Below are 16,021 nucleotides of genomic sequence, written 5' to 3'. Positions count from 1 at the left end.
GCCACCTCCAGCCTGGCTGCAAACACCTCCAGGCAGGAGGCTTCCACCACCTCCCTGGGCAGCCTGTGCCAGGCTCTCACCACCCTCCTGGCCAACAACTTCTTCCTCACAGCCAATCTCCATCTCCCCACTTCTAGTTCTGCTCCATCCCCCCCAGTCCTATCCCTCCCTGACACCCTCCAAAGTCCCTCCCCAGCTTTCCTGTAGCCCCCTGCAGCTCCTGGAAGGCCACAATGAGGTCTCCTGGGAGCCTTCTCTCCAGCCTGCACAACCCCAACTCTCTCAGTCTGTGCTCATAGCAGAGCATCAGCTCCAGCCCTCTGCTCCTCCTTGGGGCCCTGCTCTGGACACCTTCCAGCCCCTCCAGATCCTTCCTGGCACAGAGGCTCCAGAGCTGGCCCCAGAGCTCCAGCTGTGGTCTCAGCAGAGTGGAGCAGAAGGGCAGAATCCCCTCCCTGGCCCTGCTGGCCACACTTGTGTAAGGCCCTTGTGCCAGCCACCCTGTGCCATGTCAATCCAGACCATAGCAGTGCCTTTCCCTCAGCAGCATAGCAGGAGTAAGAGGCTGGGGAGAGCCCAGCAGCTGTTTGCTCTGCTGAAGGAGGTCACAAAGATTGCAGCTCAGCTGCTGGTTGTGGTTTGGTCATTCCACACTTCGCTCTCTTTGTCTCTCACTTGGTAGAATCTGTTGGAGTTTCTGTGGGTGACAAGACTGGCACAAAACTGCAGCTCCTTCAGGCTGTCTCTGCATTTACAAATGGTCTTCCTGGGAGCTGCCTGGGCAGGGCAGAGTTCTGTGCTTGGGAACGGCCTGAGGGCTGCAGAAATGCTGCTGAGCCTCACCCAGTTGTGCCGCACGGCAGAGAGCTCCAGTCCTCCACAGCTGCCACCACTTTGCCCACTGTTTTCATCTTGGTGGAGGGTCTTTGTGGGGTGGTGAAGGGGGATGTCTGCCCTGCCTGCCCACCCCCTTGCCCCGGGGGGGGTCTCAGAGTGGCTGTCTCTCCGCAGAACGGCGGCGAGTGCCTGCGCGCCTACGTCTCGGTGGCGCTGGAGCAGATCGCGCAGTGGCACGACGAGCAGGGCCACAACGGCCTCTGGTACGTGATGCAGGTGGTGAGCCAGCTGCTGGACCCAAGGACCTCAGAGTTCACTGCTGCCTTTGTGGGCAGGCTGGTCTCCACTTTAATTTCAAAAGCAGGCAGTGAACTGGGAGAGAATCTGGACCAGATCCTGAGAGCCATCCTGAGCAAGATGCAGCAGGCGGAGACGCTCAGCGTGATGCAGGTGAGCAGGGTGGGCACCCAGGGGGCAAGCAGGAGGGACAGGAAAAGGAATTGTCACCTTTTACAATGGTCTGCCTGTTATTTATGGCCACTGCAGCTGGAGGGCCTCTGTAGCTTCTTGAAGTAGTCAGGAAGATGCCTGCTGCTTAGAGAGAGTTGCCTGGATCTCAGGGTCAGCCAGGCCCTTGTGGGTAAGCTTTAATGCACCTTCAATAGTCCCTCCTGACATTGTGCTTGCAAGCAGAGAACCTTCAGAGGGGACAGGGGATGGCCAAGCAGAGAGGCTGTGGCAAAGGCAGCACCTGGTTTTGTATGGGCTTCAGCCAAGGTGGAGGTTGGTGGCTGGGCAGTGTAGGTGGCCTGCAGCAGGTGAGAGGCTCAGGAGCATCCTGATCTCTTCTGGCCTTGACCTACTTCTGGAGGCACAGTTCCATGGAACAATTCTATCCCAGTGGTCTTCATTCTCTCTCCTGCCTTGTCTGTGCCCTTCATGTACAACAGCCAGGGAGGGCTGCCCCAGTGCCCCTGCAGCAGCTGGGGGAAGAGGTTTTGCTGGCACCATTGAGCAAGATCCTGCCTTTGTCCTCAGTGCCCTCAGAGGCCTCTGCTCTGACTCCTTTCCCCTGTGTACTTCTCTGATCTTGGTGCATCTTTCAAGCCTGGACATGGTGAATCTAAGAAGCCATTCAGATGCCAGCACAGATTTCATCTTGAAGCCTTGACTGTCCCCTTGGCTGCAGTGTTGGTTCTCAGCTGCTCAGAGGGGCTCTTGCTGCCTGTTTTTGGGTTTTCAAAGTCCTGAAGCTTAAACCTGAAGCAGTCAATGAAGGCCCTGTAGCCAGTGCTGAGTCTCTTCCCTGTGCTAGCCTGCAAGGTGCTGGGGTGCTGAGGGATGAGAAAGCTGCACATGGGCAGGCAGTGTGAGCCTGCAGCCCAGAAGGCCATCACAGCCTGGGCTGCATCAGAAGATGTGTTGCCAGAGTCTCCAGAGAGGAGGTTCTGCCACTTGCTTTGCTCTGCTCTGGTGAGGCCTCCCCTGCAGTGCTGGGTGCAGGTCTGGAGTCACCAATAGAGGAAGGTCCTGGACCTGATGGAGGAGGTCCAGAGGAGGCCATGAGAATGCTCAGGGGGTTGGAGCAGCTCTGCTATGAGGAGAGGCTGAGGGAGCTGGAGGTGTTCAGCCTGGAGAAGAGAAGGCTGCAGGGAGACCTTAGAGCTGCCATCCAGTACCTGAAGGGGCTCCAGGAAGGATGGAAAGAGACTGCTCCCAAAGGCCTGCAGGGACAGGCCCAGGGGCAATGGCTTCAAAGCAGAGCAGAGCAGATTGGGATTGGGTATCAGGAAGAAGCTCTTCACTATGAGAGTGCTGGAACACTGCAGCAGGTTGCCCAGGGAGGTGGTTGAAGCCCCATCCCTGGAGATATTCCAGGTGAGGCTGGACAGGACCCTGGGCAGCCTGATCAGGTTGGGGCTGTCCCTGCTGAGTGCAGGGAGGTTGGACTGGAGGAGCTTTGGAGCTCCCTTCTGGCCTGGACCATTCTGTCATTCTGTGAGCCTCTGGAGCTGGGCAGCTTTCCCCTGAGGAAGCTCACAGATGCCCTCAGACTTGGAGACTGACATTTTGAGATGCACAGGGTATGAACTCTGCCCCCAGTCTGCAGGAGTCAGGCTGCAGCCTGCATCCTGTGTAACAGCCTTTCTGAGGCTGGGAGCTCTTTCCCTGTCACTGGTGTGCAGAGTGCACTCAGAGCTGCTGCATGTGATGTGCTGGGGCATGAGGCTGGGCCTGGGAGGATCCCTGCAGTCCAAGGGAAAGAGAACTTGGCTTCTGGCTCTGCACCTGGAACTTGTGTTCCTTGGTGGTGAGACACTCTCCTGCTTTATGCAGTGTGGGTTTAGAGCTCCATGCCCAGCTCCAGAGCCAAGGGGGGCACCAGCAGTGTCTGGGGGTTGCTGGGGGGGGTTGCTGCCACTCAAACCCCTGCTCACTGCCTTTGTTTAAGCTTTGCTTTAGGAAGGTTTGTTAGTTTGGGGTACATGTGTTCCTGCTGTGGTTTTGGGGTGGCTCATTGCCTGCTTCTGCAGCACTCAGGGTCTTGCAGCCGGTTCCCCCTCTCCTCTTGGGGCTGTCAGGCACAGGCTCTGCCCCCCAGGGAGCTCTTGAATGCTTGAGAGAAGGTTTGCAGCTCTTCCATTCTGCACAGCCAGCATCTCCTCTCTCCTCCTGTAGTCCTTGATCATGGTGTTTGCTCACTTGGTGCACTCCCAACTGGAGCCACTGCTGGAGTTCCTGTGCAGCCTCCCCGGCCCCACGGGCAAGCCGGCGCTGGAGTTCGTGATGGCCGAGTGGATGAGCAGGCAGCACCTCTTCTATGGGCAGTACGAAGGCAAGGTCAGGTGAGGTGCTGCAGGGGCTGGCTGCAGGCTGGGGGGCAAAGGGCAGCTGGCTCAGGCCTGCCTTGGTGTGTGCCAGCTTGGGCAGGAGCAGTGCACTTCCCCTGCACTGTCAGCCGGGCTCAGGGAGCTGTCCTGCTCCGGGTCCCCGCAGCGCGCTCGCTGCTGGCTGGTGCTGGGCCAGCACAGGGGCAGCCAGGGGCAGCCAGGGGCAGGGGGTGTCTCTTGCAAGCACAGTAGTGCTTTTCAGATTGAACTTCTGTGAAGGGGCTGAGGATGGCCTCCAGACATGAAGTTACCTTTCTAGAGAGCTCACCCAGAGCTCACAGTCCCACACTGCTGCTCAGCCCCTGCCACTGGCCCATGGCCCTCAGCACTGCATCCATGCAGCTTTTAAACACCTCCAGGGATGGGGACTCCACCACCCCCCTGGGCAGCCTGTTGCAGTTCCTGAGAACCTTTTCTGGGGAGAAATTTTTCCTGATGTCCAACCTGAACCTCCTCTGCTGCAGCCTGAGGCCATTTCATCTTTATTAATGATCTGGGGGAGGGAGCTGGCTGTCAGTGTTGATCTGCTGGAGGTCAGGAAGGCTCTGCAAAGGTTTCTGCTGGATCCCTGTGCTGAGGTCAGATGCCTGAGGGTTAACAAAGCCAAGGGCTGGGTCACAGCAACCCCATGAAGGCTCCAGGCTTGGGGCACAGTGGCTGAAAGCTGCCCAGTGGAAAAGCACCTGGGGGTGCTGGGTGGCAGCAGCTGAAGACGAGCCAGGGGTGCCCAGGGGGGCAAGAAGACCACCAGCAGCCTGGCCTGGATCAACAGTGGTGTGACAGGAGCAGGGCAGGGATTGTGCCTCTGTGCTGGGCACTGCTGAGCCTGCACCTTGAGTCCTGGGTTCAGTTCTGGGCCCCTCAGTCCTGGAAGGACCCTGAGGGCTGGAGCAGGGGCAGAGAAGGGCAACAGAGCTGGGGAAGGGTCTGGAGAACAGAGTGCTGAGGGAGCCAGGGGGAGTTGGTCTCTTCTCCCTAATCTCAGGGGACAGAAGGAGAGGAACTGGCCTGAAATTGTGCCAGGGGAGGCTGAGGTTGGAGAGGAGGCAAAATATCTCTGCTGGAGGAGTGGTCAGGGCCTGGCAGAGGCTGCCCAGGGAGGTGGTGGAGTCCCCATGGCTGGAGGGGTTGCAGCAAGCTGTGGCCATGGCACCTGGGGCCAGGGTTTGGTGGCCATGGGGGGGTTGGGGTTGGCCTGGGGGATCTCAAAGGCCTTTGCCAGCCCAAACCATTCTGTGATTTCCTCTTGTCCTGTTACTTGTTGGGTGTGAAAAGAGACCAAGAAGAGCATGAAGATCATCCAGGGGCTGGAGCAGCTCTGCTATGAGGCCAGGCTGGGGGAGCTGGGGGTGTTCAGCCTGGAGAAGAGAAGGCTGGGAGGACCTTAGACTTTTTTTCCAGTACCTGAAGGGATCTTCCAGGAAGGCTGCAGAGAGACTTTTCCTGAGGGTGTCTGGGGACAGGACAAGGGGGAAGGGTTTGTAGCTGAGGGGAGAGCAGGGTTAGACTGGAGCTGAGATTGAAGTTCTTCAGTATGAGGGTGGTGAGACTCTGGCACAGGCTGCCCAGGGAGGTGCTCAAGGCCAGGTGGGATGAGGCCTTAAGCAACCAAACCTAGTTGAGAGGTGTCCCTGCCTGGGGCAGAGAGGTTGGAGTGGATGATCCCTTGCACCCCAAGCCATTCTATGATCCTATGCTTGGCCTGTTGCAGCCCCACAGCAGTGGTTTATGCCCTGTTGGACAGAGCAGGGCTGTGCCTGGCATCCCCAGAGACTGCTGCTGGCCAGAGGGAGAAGCCAAGGCTGGTGCTGGCAGGGAGAGCAAGGTGCAGTGCTGCTGCTCAGGCTGTCCAAGATGAGAGCAGGTTGTGAGCAGGTGACTTGGCAGGGCTCCACTCCTGGGTTGCTCCCAGTGGTGCTCCTGGGAGGTGTCCCCATCCCTCTGAGGGGCAGTTTGCTCTTGGCTTGCATGGTGCAGGGATGGGAAAGCTTGGGCAGCTCAGGGCTGGCAGGTGAGGCCTGGGCCCAAAGCAGCAGGGTGGGGGAGAAAGGAGGTGTGAAGGGAAGGTACCAAATGATCACATTCCATGGGGCTCTGAAACTGCAGCTGGAGACTTGTGGAGCCAGGAGAGAGCTGAACAGTGCTGAGCCTAAACTGGTGACCTCCCTCTGTAGTCTGTCATCCTCAGGATGGCTTTGAAAGCAGCCTGCAGCTGGAGAAGGTTTGGAAGTGTGGAGCAGAAGTCTAAGGTGCAGAGATGGAGAGAGCATAGAGATCCTGAAGGAGCAAACTAGGAAGGTCAGAGTGGAGCAGGGCTGTGAAGGAGCAGAGTGGAAAAGAGCCCTGAGCCTAGAGAAGAGCAGAAGAGATGTTCCTGGCTCCAGGTCAGGCAGGTTGCTGCCACTGCTGTCCTCTTGATTCCTCCTTCAGCTGCAGCTGACACCTCCTGGCCCTTCTGACCTGGAAAAGCTTCAGTGCCTGCCTGCACTGCTTGGTAGTGTTCACCCCAGAGCTTTGTCTGTTGCCAGCTCACTCTGCAGGCCAGGGCATGAGGCCTCTGCAGATGAGCCCAGTTCTGGTGGCTGCCATGAAGCAGGGAGTGGGAAGGGTCTGAGGTGCTGTGCTGGGTGGGGGTGAGGACCCCCAGCTGCAGATGTGCTGCTGCTGCCACACCAGGCAGGCACTCAGGGCACTTCTGATCTCTCACCTTCCTCTTCCCTGCTGCCAGCTCTGTAGCACTGTGCAAGCTCCTGCAGTATGGCATCAACACAGACGACAAGAGGCTGCAGGACATCCGGGTGAAGGGGGAGGAGATCTTCAACATGGAGGAGGGGATCCGCACGCGCTCCAAGTCGGCCAAGAGTGAGTGGCAGCTGCAGGGCTCCTTCTGCCCCCCCCTGCAGGGCTCCTTCTGCCCCCCCCTGCAGGGCTCCTTCTGCCCCCCCCTGCAGGGCTCCTTCTGCTCCCCCCCTGCAGGGCTCCTTCTGCCCCCCCCTGCAGGGCTCCTTCTGCCCCCCCTGCAGGGCTCCTTCTACTCCCCCCTGCAGGGCTCCTTCTGCCCCCCCTGCAGGGCTCCTTCTACTCCCCCCTGCAGGGCTCCTTCTGCTCCCCCCCTGCAGGGCTCCTTGTGCCCCCACCCCCTGCAGGGCTCCTTGTGCCCCCACCCCCTGCAGGGCTCCTTCTGCCCCCCCCTGCAGGGCTCCTTGTGCCCCCCCCCTGCAGGGCTCCTTGTGCCCCCCCCCTGCAGGGCTCCTTGTGCCCCCACCCCCTGCAGGGCTCCTTCTGCCCCCCCCTGCAGGGCTCCTTCTGCCCCCCCCTGCAGGGCTCCTTCTGCTCCCCCCCTGCAGGGCTCCTTCTGCTCCCCCCTGCAGGGCTCCTTCTGCTCCCCCCTGCAGGGCTCCTTCTGCTCCCCCCTGCAGGGCTCCTTCTGCTCCCCCCTGCAGGGCTCCTTCTGCCCCCCCCTGCAGGGCTCCTTCTGCTCCCCCCTGCAGGGCTCCTTCTGCTCCCCCCTGCAGGGCTCCTTGTGCCCCCCCCCTCCGCAGGGCTCCTTGTGCCCCCCTGCAGGTGCTGTGAGAGGCCTTACCATAGCTCTTGCAGCTCAGCCCGAGCTGTGGGAGCTGTTTCCTGCAGGTGTGCTTTGCTCTTCAGAGCTGATCCAAGCATCAGCTCCGAGCTGATTGGTGCAGGTGCTTAGCACCTCCATTGTTTGCCTGCCTGCCACCAAGGACTGCTCTGGAAGGCTCCTGATGGCTCTGGTTTAATCTCAGTGGATGAGGTGATGATGGGACAGGCAGTTATTTGCTGCTGGTTTGCATCATCCTGTTCCCTCTGATGAGGCAGAGCTGACAATTTCCTGCTGCCCAGTGGCTGCTCTGGGAGGGAGGTTTGTGTAGAGAATGCAGAGATTGAGAGCCAGAAGTGGTCCTTGGGTCCCTGTCTGGCTGAGGCAGCATTGCACAAGTCCCAGCAAGGACTTCAGCAAATCAGAGATCACTTGGAAGGGAAGCTTGACCAATCTGCTGCAGAAGACTTGGGTCCTCAATTGCCTGAAGCCAAAGTCTGTGCCTCAAGGGTGCTGTGGAGATTCCCAGACTCAAGTGGGGTGAGCCCTGGGCAGGGCTTTTGTGAGGACTGAGCCCCAGAGGAATGTGTCCAGAGAAGGGCAACAAGGCTGGGGAGAGGCCTTGAGCACAGCCCTGGGAGGAGAGGCTGAGGGAGCTGGGGTTGTTTAGCCTGGAGAAGAGAAGGATCAGAGGTGACCTCATTGCCCTCTACAACTACCTGAAAGGTGGTTGTAGACAGGAGGGGGTTGGTCTCTTCTCCCAGGCAACCAGCACCAGAACAAGGGGACACAGTCTCAAGCTGTGCCAGGGGAGGTTTAGACTCGAGGTGAGGAGAAAGCTCTTCACCGAGGGAGTCGTTCGTCACTGGAATGTGCTGCCCAGGGAGGTGGTGGAGTCCCCATCCCTGGAGGGGTTCAAGGGGAGATTGGATGTGGCACTTGGAGCCATGGTCTAGTCGTGAGGTCTGTTGGGACAGGTTGGACTTGATGATCCTTGGGGTCTCTTCCAACCTTAGTTACTGTGATACTGTGATACCCTGGGGAGCTGCTGTCCTCAGTGGGCACTCAAAACCTCACTTCTGCAACTTGGGTGACCAGGTGTGGGATGGGACATGGCAGTTGGATGCATCCAGCCTGCAGGCCCATCCAGGTGCAGCAGGAACAGTGTGGCCAGCAGGAGCAGGGAGGTCATTCTGCCCCTGGACACTGCACTGGTTAGGCCACACCTTGAGTCCTGTGGCCAGTTCTGGGCCCCTCAGTTCAGGAAGGAGGTTGAGCTGCTGGAAGGTGTCCAGAGAAGAGCAACAAAGTTGGTGAGGGGTTTGGAGCATAAGCCCTACGAGGAGAGGCTGAGGGAGCTGGGGTTGCTCAGCCTGGAGAAGAGGAGACTCAAGGGTGACCTTATTGCTCTCTACAACTACCTGAAGGGAGGTTGGAGCCAGGCAGAGGTTGGTCTCTTCTCCCAGGCAGCCAGCACCAGAACAAGAGGACACAGTCTCAGGCTGCGCCAGGGGAGGCTCAGGCTGGATGTTAGGAAAGAGTTCTACACAGAGAGTGATTGCCCATTGGGATGTGCTGCCTGGGGAGGTGGTGGAGTCCCCATCCCTGGAGGTGTTCAGGAGAAGACTTGCTGGGGGGCTTGGTGCCATGGGTTAGTTGTTTGGGTGGTGTTGGATTGGTTGATGGGTTGGACTCTGTGATTTTGAAGGTCTCTTCCAACCTGGTTTATTCTATGTATGTAAATTCTATGTAGGTGCTCCTCAAGCCTTCAGCTCCTGCAGGCTCAGGGCATTTGGGGTGTGGAGTAGAGAGCTGAGCTGGGAGATACATAGGAGAGAGCCCCAGGAGTGTGAGGGTGAGCAGTGGTCACAGGACACTTGCTGCCTTACCATCACTTGCTTTAACCCCAGGGCAGCACAGGGGTGAACTTCTGCTCAGACAGAGGAAGGGGAACTGCCAGCATCTGAGTTAAACCAAGGCTGATACTGAAACAAAGAACTGAAATCCTGAGCTCCCAGCTCCTGTGTTTGCTTCCTCACTTCTGTAGGCAAGGACAGTAATACACTGCCTGTCCCTCTGAGCCCTGCCCCCTCTCTGCCTGTCCCTCTGAGCCCTGCCCCCCTCTGCCTGTCCCTCTGAGCCCTGCCCCCTCTCTGCCTGTCCCTCTGGGCCCTGCCCCTCTCTGCCTGTCCCTCTGAGCCCTGCCCTCTCTGCCTGTCCCTCTGAGCCCTGCCCCCCTCTGCCTGTCCCTCTGAGCCCTGCCCCCCTCTGCCTGTCCCTCTGAGCCCTGCCCTCTCTGCCTGTCCCTCTGAGCCCTGCCCCCTCTCTGCCTGTCCCTCTGGGCCCTGCCCCCCTCTGCCTGTCCCTCTGAGCCCTGCCCTCTCTGCCTGTCCCTCTGAGCCCTGCCCCCCTCTGCCTGTCCCTCTGAGCCCTGCCCCCTCTCTGCCTGTCCCTCTGAGCCCTGCCCCCCTCTGCCTGTCCCTCTGAGCCCTGCCCCCCTCTGCCTGTCCCTCTGAGCCCTGCCCTCTCTGCCTGTCCCTCTGGGCTCTGCCCCCTCTCTGCCTGTCCCTCTGAGCCCTGCCCCCCTCTGCCTGTCCCTCTGAGCCCTGCCCCCTCTCTGCCTGTCCCTCTGAGCCCTGCCCTCTCTGCCTGTCCCTCTGAGCCCTGCCCCCCTCTGCCTGTCCCTCTGAGCCCTGCCCCCCTCTGCCTGTCCCTCTGAGCCCTGCCCTCTCTGCCTGTCCCTCTGGGCCCTGCCCCCTCTCTGCCTGTCCCTCTGGGCTCTGCCCCCTCTCTGCCTGTCCCTCTGGGCTCTGCCCCCTCTCTGCCTGTCCCTCTGAGCCCTGCCCCCCTCTGCCTGTCCCTCTGAGCCCTGCCCCCTCTCTGCCTGTCCCTCTGAGCCCTGCCCCTCTCTGCCTGTCCCTCTGAGCCCTGCCCCCCTCTGCCTGTCCCTCTGAGCCCTGCCCCCTCTCTGCCTGTCCCTCTGGGCCCTGCCCCCCTCTGCCTGTCCCTCTGGGCCCTCCCCTCTCTGCCTGTCCCTCTGAGCCCTGCCCCCCTCTGCCTGTCCCTCTGGGCCCTGCCCCCTCTCTGCCTGTCCCTCTGAGCCCTGCCCCCTCTCTGCCTGTCCCTCTGAGCCCTGCCCCCCTCTGCCTGTCCCTCTGGGCCCTCCCCTCTCTGCCTGTCCCTCTGAGCCCTGCCCCCCTCTGCCTGTCCCTCTGAGCCCTGCCCCCCTCTGCCTGTCCCTCTGGGCCCTGCCCCTCTCTGCCTGTCCCTCTGAGCCCTGCCCCCCTCTGCCTGTCCCTCTGAGCCCTGCCCCCCTCTGCCTGTCCCTCTGAGCCCTGCCCCCCTCTGCCTGTCCCTCTGAGCCCTGCCCCCCCTCTGCCTGTCCCTCTGGGCCCTGCCCCTCTCTGCCTGTCCCTCTGAGCCCTGCCCCCCCTCTGCCTGTCCCTCTGGGCCCTGCCCCTCTCTGCCTGTCCCTCTGAGCCCTGCCCTCTCTGCCTGTCCCTCTGGGCCCTGCCCCCCTCTGCCTGTCCCTCTGGGCCCTGCCCCTCTCTGCCTGTCCCTCTGGGCCCTGCCCCTCTCTGCCTGTCCCTGTGGATAGCTAAGCCCTGCAGGCACTCTGGGGAGGCCATGCTGGAGCTCAGAGTGTCTCCCAGGGCAGGGTCACTGTGGGTGCTGCACTGCCATGTGTGTGACTGCACTGCAGAGCAGAAAGCTTCTTGAAGTCCTCTGCAGCTCTGATGTCCTGGGGCAGTCACAAAGCCACTCAGCCAGCCAGGTTTTGACCTGGGTGCCTTCATGTGGAGTAGGCAAGGTTGGGGGTTGGAGTTAGGGGCTCTGGAAGTCCAGCTGTGCAGGTTGACAGAAAGGACATTGGAAGGGTTTGTGTCAGTTCCTCTCTCCTCCCAGCCTGGAGCTTTTGCTGCCCTGTATGTGCAGCTCAGGGGATGTGAGCCTTGGGAATGTGTGGCAAACACAAAACCCAAACAGAAACAAACCAAACCCCAAATGCCCCCCAAAAGCCAGCACCAAACCCCAAACAACAGAGCAGGGAAAAACCCAACACAGGGAAACCAACAACCAAAGGCCAGCCCAGCCCAGCTCTGCTTCCCTCAAAGCAGTGAGGGAGGACAATGGCTTGGAGCTGGGAGAGGGGAGACTGAGCCTGGAGATGAGGAAGAGATTGTTGAGAGTGAGGCTGGGGAGAGCCTGGCACAGGCTGCCCAGGGAGGCTGTGGCTGTGCCCTGCCTGGAGGTGTTCAGGACCAGGCTGGATGAGGCCTTGAGCTGGTGGGAGCTGTCCCTGCCCATGGCAGGGGGTTGGAGCTGGCTGAGCTTTGAGCTCCCTTCCAGGCCATTCTCTGAGTCAGTCTCTGCCCCTGCAGACCCTGAGCGCTGGACAAACATTCCTCTGCTGGTCAAAATCTTGAAGCTGATCATCAATGAGCTCTCCAATGCCATGGAGGCAAATGCATCCAGACAGACAGCTGCAGACTGGAGCCAAGGTAAACTGCTGCCTTTGCTGCTGCCTGTGCATGGCTGAAGCCTCCTTTGCCCTCTCTGCAGCAGGGCTCATGGCAATGTGGATCTTACAAGAGCAAAGAGCATGCCTGGGGCTGCCAGGGCCCAAGCAGTGCTCAGAGGCTGAGCTCAGGCAGTGCTCTTTACCCTTGCACCTGAACAGGATTTTGGGCCACTTTGGAAGGTGGGATCTGGCCACATGCCAGTGAAACCCTCCTGCCCTGCTGGATCTGGCTGCCCTTTCTTCTCCCCTACTTCAAGCATCTGTTCTAAGCTTTTTGCTTAGCTCCAGCTCCTCCCCCCCAAGGGAGGCCAAAGGCTGCAGCTGTTTCCCTTCACCTGCAGGAGTGTTTGCAGTCCCCCCTAGAGTGGCCAACAGACCTCTGGGGTTTGGATGGTTTCTAGAATCACTTTTCCCCCCTAAACAGATGATTCAAATGATATGTGGGAGGATCAGGACGAGGATGAGGATGAAGATGAAGGCTTAGCAGGACAGTTCTTATCAGACATTCTTTCCACAAACAAGTATGGTAAGTAACAGCTTCAAAGGGCTTACTCAAAGCCAAAAGAGGGGAGATGCATCCTGGTCAAGGCTGTCTGCCCTTGACAGCAGCTCAAGAGGCAGGGGAAGGAGATAACCAGACTGGGATTTGGACCAAGGACCTTTGTCATAGAACCACAGAATGGGCTGGGCTGGAAGGGACCTCCAAAGCTCATCCAGTCCAACCCCCTCTGCAGCCAGCAGGAGCAGCCTCAACTAGATCAGGTTGAGCCTCACCTTGAATGTCTCCAGGGATGGGGCCTCAGCCACCTCCCTGGGCAAGCTTACCTGCAAGAGGGATGAGTCTGTGGCTAACAGGCATGGCAGAGCTGAGTTCAAATGCTGCTTCACATTGCTGGGGGGCTGGTGCAGATCTTTCATCTCAAGAGACAATTGCTGCTCAGAGCTGTAGGTGTGACCTTGGAGTGACATAGGAGTGGCTGAGCTTGTTTGTGGGGTGACCTTGAGGAATAATTGGTGCATGAAGAGGATGGAGCAGGTTCCTCATCTGCCTCCCTCTGCTTTGTATAGCCTTGGAGGGGAGAACCCTCAGGCAAATGCAATGAGGGAGGCAGCTGACATCAGCAGAGAGCTGGGAATGTGTCACTGACAGACCTGCTTGTCTGGTACCCCCTGTGTGCTCACCTCTGTGTTCCTCCAGGCTCCCACTATGGCCTGGCCTGTTCTGGGCTTTAGACTTTCCTGATCATGGGAACTTAAGGAGTGAATATTCTGCATACAGTGGAGTTCTAAACCCAGCAGTGCTGAAAGTGTTTATTCTTGGATCCTTGGAGCTCAACAACAGGCTGCTGGCATAATTCCTGAGGGGTACTGCCCTGTTTGATGTTAATACCTGCTGGTTTGCCTCTAACAGATGATGATTACTATGAAGATGATGAAGAGGATGACCCAGATGCATTAAAGGACCCTCTGTACCAAATAGATCTCCAGGTGATGCTCCAGAGTGCTGGGGTTTAAACCAGCTCATAGAGTCACAGAGCTGACAGGGCTGGAAGGGAGCTCAAGGCTCAGCCAGCTCCAAGCCCCTGCCATGGGCAGGGACACCTCACACCACAGCAGGTTGCTCACAGCCACCTCCAGCCTGGCTGCAAACACCTCCAGGCAGGAGGCTTCCACCACCTCCCTGGGCAGCCTGTGCCAGGCTCTCACCACCCTCCTGGGCAACAACTTCTTCCTCACAGCCAATCTCAATCTCCCCACTTCTAGTTCTGCTCCATCCCCCCCAGTCCTATCACTACCTGACTGTGGTGGTTTGGCTCTGGCACTAGAAGGATTCTTTGAGGAGAATTAACTCCAGCTCAGCCAACCCCAATACACTGACACCCTCAAAAGTCCCTCCCCAGCTTTCTTGTAGCCCCTTTCAGATACTGGAAAGCCACAAGAAGGTCTCCTCAGAGCCTTCTCATCTCCAGACTGAACAACCCCAACCCTCTCAGCCTGTCATGGGTTTGGGTTTGTGTTGCACTCCAGCAGAACTGTAACCCCTGGAAGCCTCAGTTATTGGTTGTCCCAAGTGGGCTCAGGTCTCTGAACTTGCTTAGGGAAGTGCAGAGTATCCCAGGAGTGCCTGGAGAATTCCTTATTGGATCAGTGTTTGTAGGTTGGAGAAACAAGGGGAGATGAGACACTTCACAGCTGTGTGAGACTGAACATGGCAGAGTTTCCTGCTCTCCTGGGCATGCTGCCATCCTCTCAGGCCTCTCTGACAGTTTGCACCTGCTTTGTGCCACCACCTGGCAGCTGCTGCTTAGTGCTGCTCTGCTGCCCCCCGTCCTCAGCTGGGCTGTTCCCTTGGTCTTCCCTGGTGCCTGCTGAGCTTTATCTTTTGACACACAGGCTCACAGGATGTCAGGGGTTGGAAGGGGTCTCCAGAGATCACCCAGTCTAACCCCCTGCCAGAGCAGGACCATAGAATCCAGCACAGGTCACACAAAAACATCCGGAGGGGTCTGGAAAGGCTCCAGGGAAGGAGACTCCACAACCCCTCTGGGCAGCCTGCTCCAGGCCTCTGGGAGCCTCACAGTGCAGAAGTTCCTCTCCATGTTGAGGTGGAGCCTCCTGTGCTATCCCAGGGAGCAAGTGAGCAGAGCCTGTGCCTGTCCCTGTCCCTTCCTGACCCCCAGCCCTCAGCTATTTACAAGCATTGATTAAATCCCCTCTCAGTCCTCTCCAGACTTAAACACAAAAGCTGTTGTGATGTTAACTGAGCCTCTGTCTTCCTTCCAGGCCTATCTGACTGACTTCCTCTGCCAGTTTGCACAGCAGCCCTGCTATGCAATGTTCTCTGACCACCTCAACGAGAACGAGAAGAGAGTGCTGCAGGCCATTGGCATCTAGCCCCCGGCCCGCAGCAGCCCAGGCACAGCTCGCAGCAGGACTTGGGGTTGGGCTTTTTGTGTTGGCTTTCTGTGCTTTTTGGCTTATTCCACGTTTTATGACTAAACATAAAACATTTTCCAGTGTCTGCCTGCTCATCCCAGGTGGATGATGATGATGATGATGATGCAATTCATCTTACCACGAGTCTGCTAAGGGAAGGAACACTGAGCAAGCAGCAAGGCCAGGAGGCTGCAGAGCTTTGCACCTTGGGCTCACCCTGGCAGCACTTTCATTTTCCACAGTTAACTTTCCAGGAAGTTCTTACAGATAAAATGTCCTTACTATTTTTACAAGCTGACTGTCTCTGCCTGTTCAAGAGGCACACAACTGAGTTCCCACAGCACAGCTGGACAGGGACAGGAGCTGGGTCGCTCCCAGGCTGCTCGGCTGCCTCCTGAGCCAGGGGCAGGTCCTTCCTCTTCCTGCTCACCTAACACAGGGTAAACCTCTTGGCCTTTCTACAGAAGCATTGACTCTTCCCAGAGATGCCTGGATGGTGTGGAGCCTGTTTACAGCAGTTTGGAGGGGAAGCTGAGACAATAAAGCTGGCTGCAGATCTCCTCCCCTGTGTGGAAGGGGCTTTGTGGCTCACAGCTGCCCAGCCCCAGGGGAGCAGCTCCTTGCTGACGCTTCTGTGTGCTCATGCTCAGAGGAAGTCACCACTGCAACCTCTGCTCCTGTGGCATGTGGCAACTAAAGACTTTGGGGTTATGGATCACCAGGAGCCACAATTTTTAGGGGGGTGGGGTGTGGGTGGAAGTCCTGACTGTACTTAACCTATTTGCTCCATGACAGCCACTCTGAACTGCTCTGCTTCCTTCACACTCCCACCTGTGTGTTCCCAGAGCGGTAGAACAGCCTCTGGAAGTGGATCTCCCCCTAAGAGCAGTGTGATGTATCTCACACCACCTCTCTGCCTTTGGTTCCCCCTTGGGGAAAGTGGACATCAAACTCTCCAGTGTACATTGGTAGCCTTCCTATAAAACAGATTTCCAAGGAACTTGTTTCCTGCAGTCACTTTATTTGCAGATCTGATTCTCCTGAAGAAACTTCCTGGGGGTGCTGGCTGGGGGCTGCTGGGCTGCTCCACAGGAGTCACCTGCTCAGAACGGGGCCTGGAGTGGATACAGCTGCTTGAGAGGAAAGGCTGAGCCATCACAGCACTTCCTCTGGGGAGCAACAGAACCAGGCCTCAGCACTGGAAAGCAGCTCCATGGAGAAAGACCTTGGAGCTCTGGTGCAGAGCAAGTGCTGCATGGGACAGCAATGTGC

At 58.5% G+C, this 16,021-nt stretch overlaps 1 protein-coding gene across 1 annotated transcript in view; it reads left to right on the top strand.

The window, feature by feature from the left end:
• Positions 1–15,740, top strand: part of IPO9 (importin 9) — a 51,634-nt gene extending 35,894 nt beyond the window's left edge. The window contains exons 18-24 of the mRNA XM_054176412.1: positions 1,012–1,287; positions 3,517–3,683; positions 6,457–6,590; positions 11,673–11,792; positions 12,237–12,338; positions 13,224–13,300; positions 14,597–15,740. Coding sequence (XP_054032387.1) covers positions 1,012–1,287; positions 3,517–3,683; positions 6,457–6,590; positions 11,673–11,792; positions 12,237–12,338; positions 13,224–13,300; positions 14,597–14,707 — 987 coding nt within the window. The 3' untranslated portion in view covers positions 14,708–15,740. The remainder of the gene's footprint in view (positions 1–1,011; positions 1,288–3,516; positions 3,684–6,456; positions 6,591–11,672; positions 11,793–12,236; positions 12,339–13,223; positions 13,301–14,596) is intronic.
• Positions 15,741–16,021: the final 281 nt, after the last annotated feature.

The sequence above is a fragment of the Dryobates pubescens genome, chromosome 35 (genome assembly GCF_014839835.1).
Source record: "Dryobates pubescens isolate bDryPub1 chromosome 35, bDryPub1.pri, whole genome shotgun sequence".
In the NCBI taxonomy this organism is placed as follows: domain Eukaryota; kingdom Metazoa; phylum Chordata; class Aves; order Piciformes; family Picidae; genus Dryobates; species Dryobates pubescens.
This window is presented reverse-complemented; position numbering and strand designations above follow the sequence as displayed.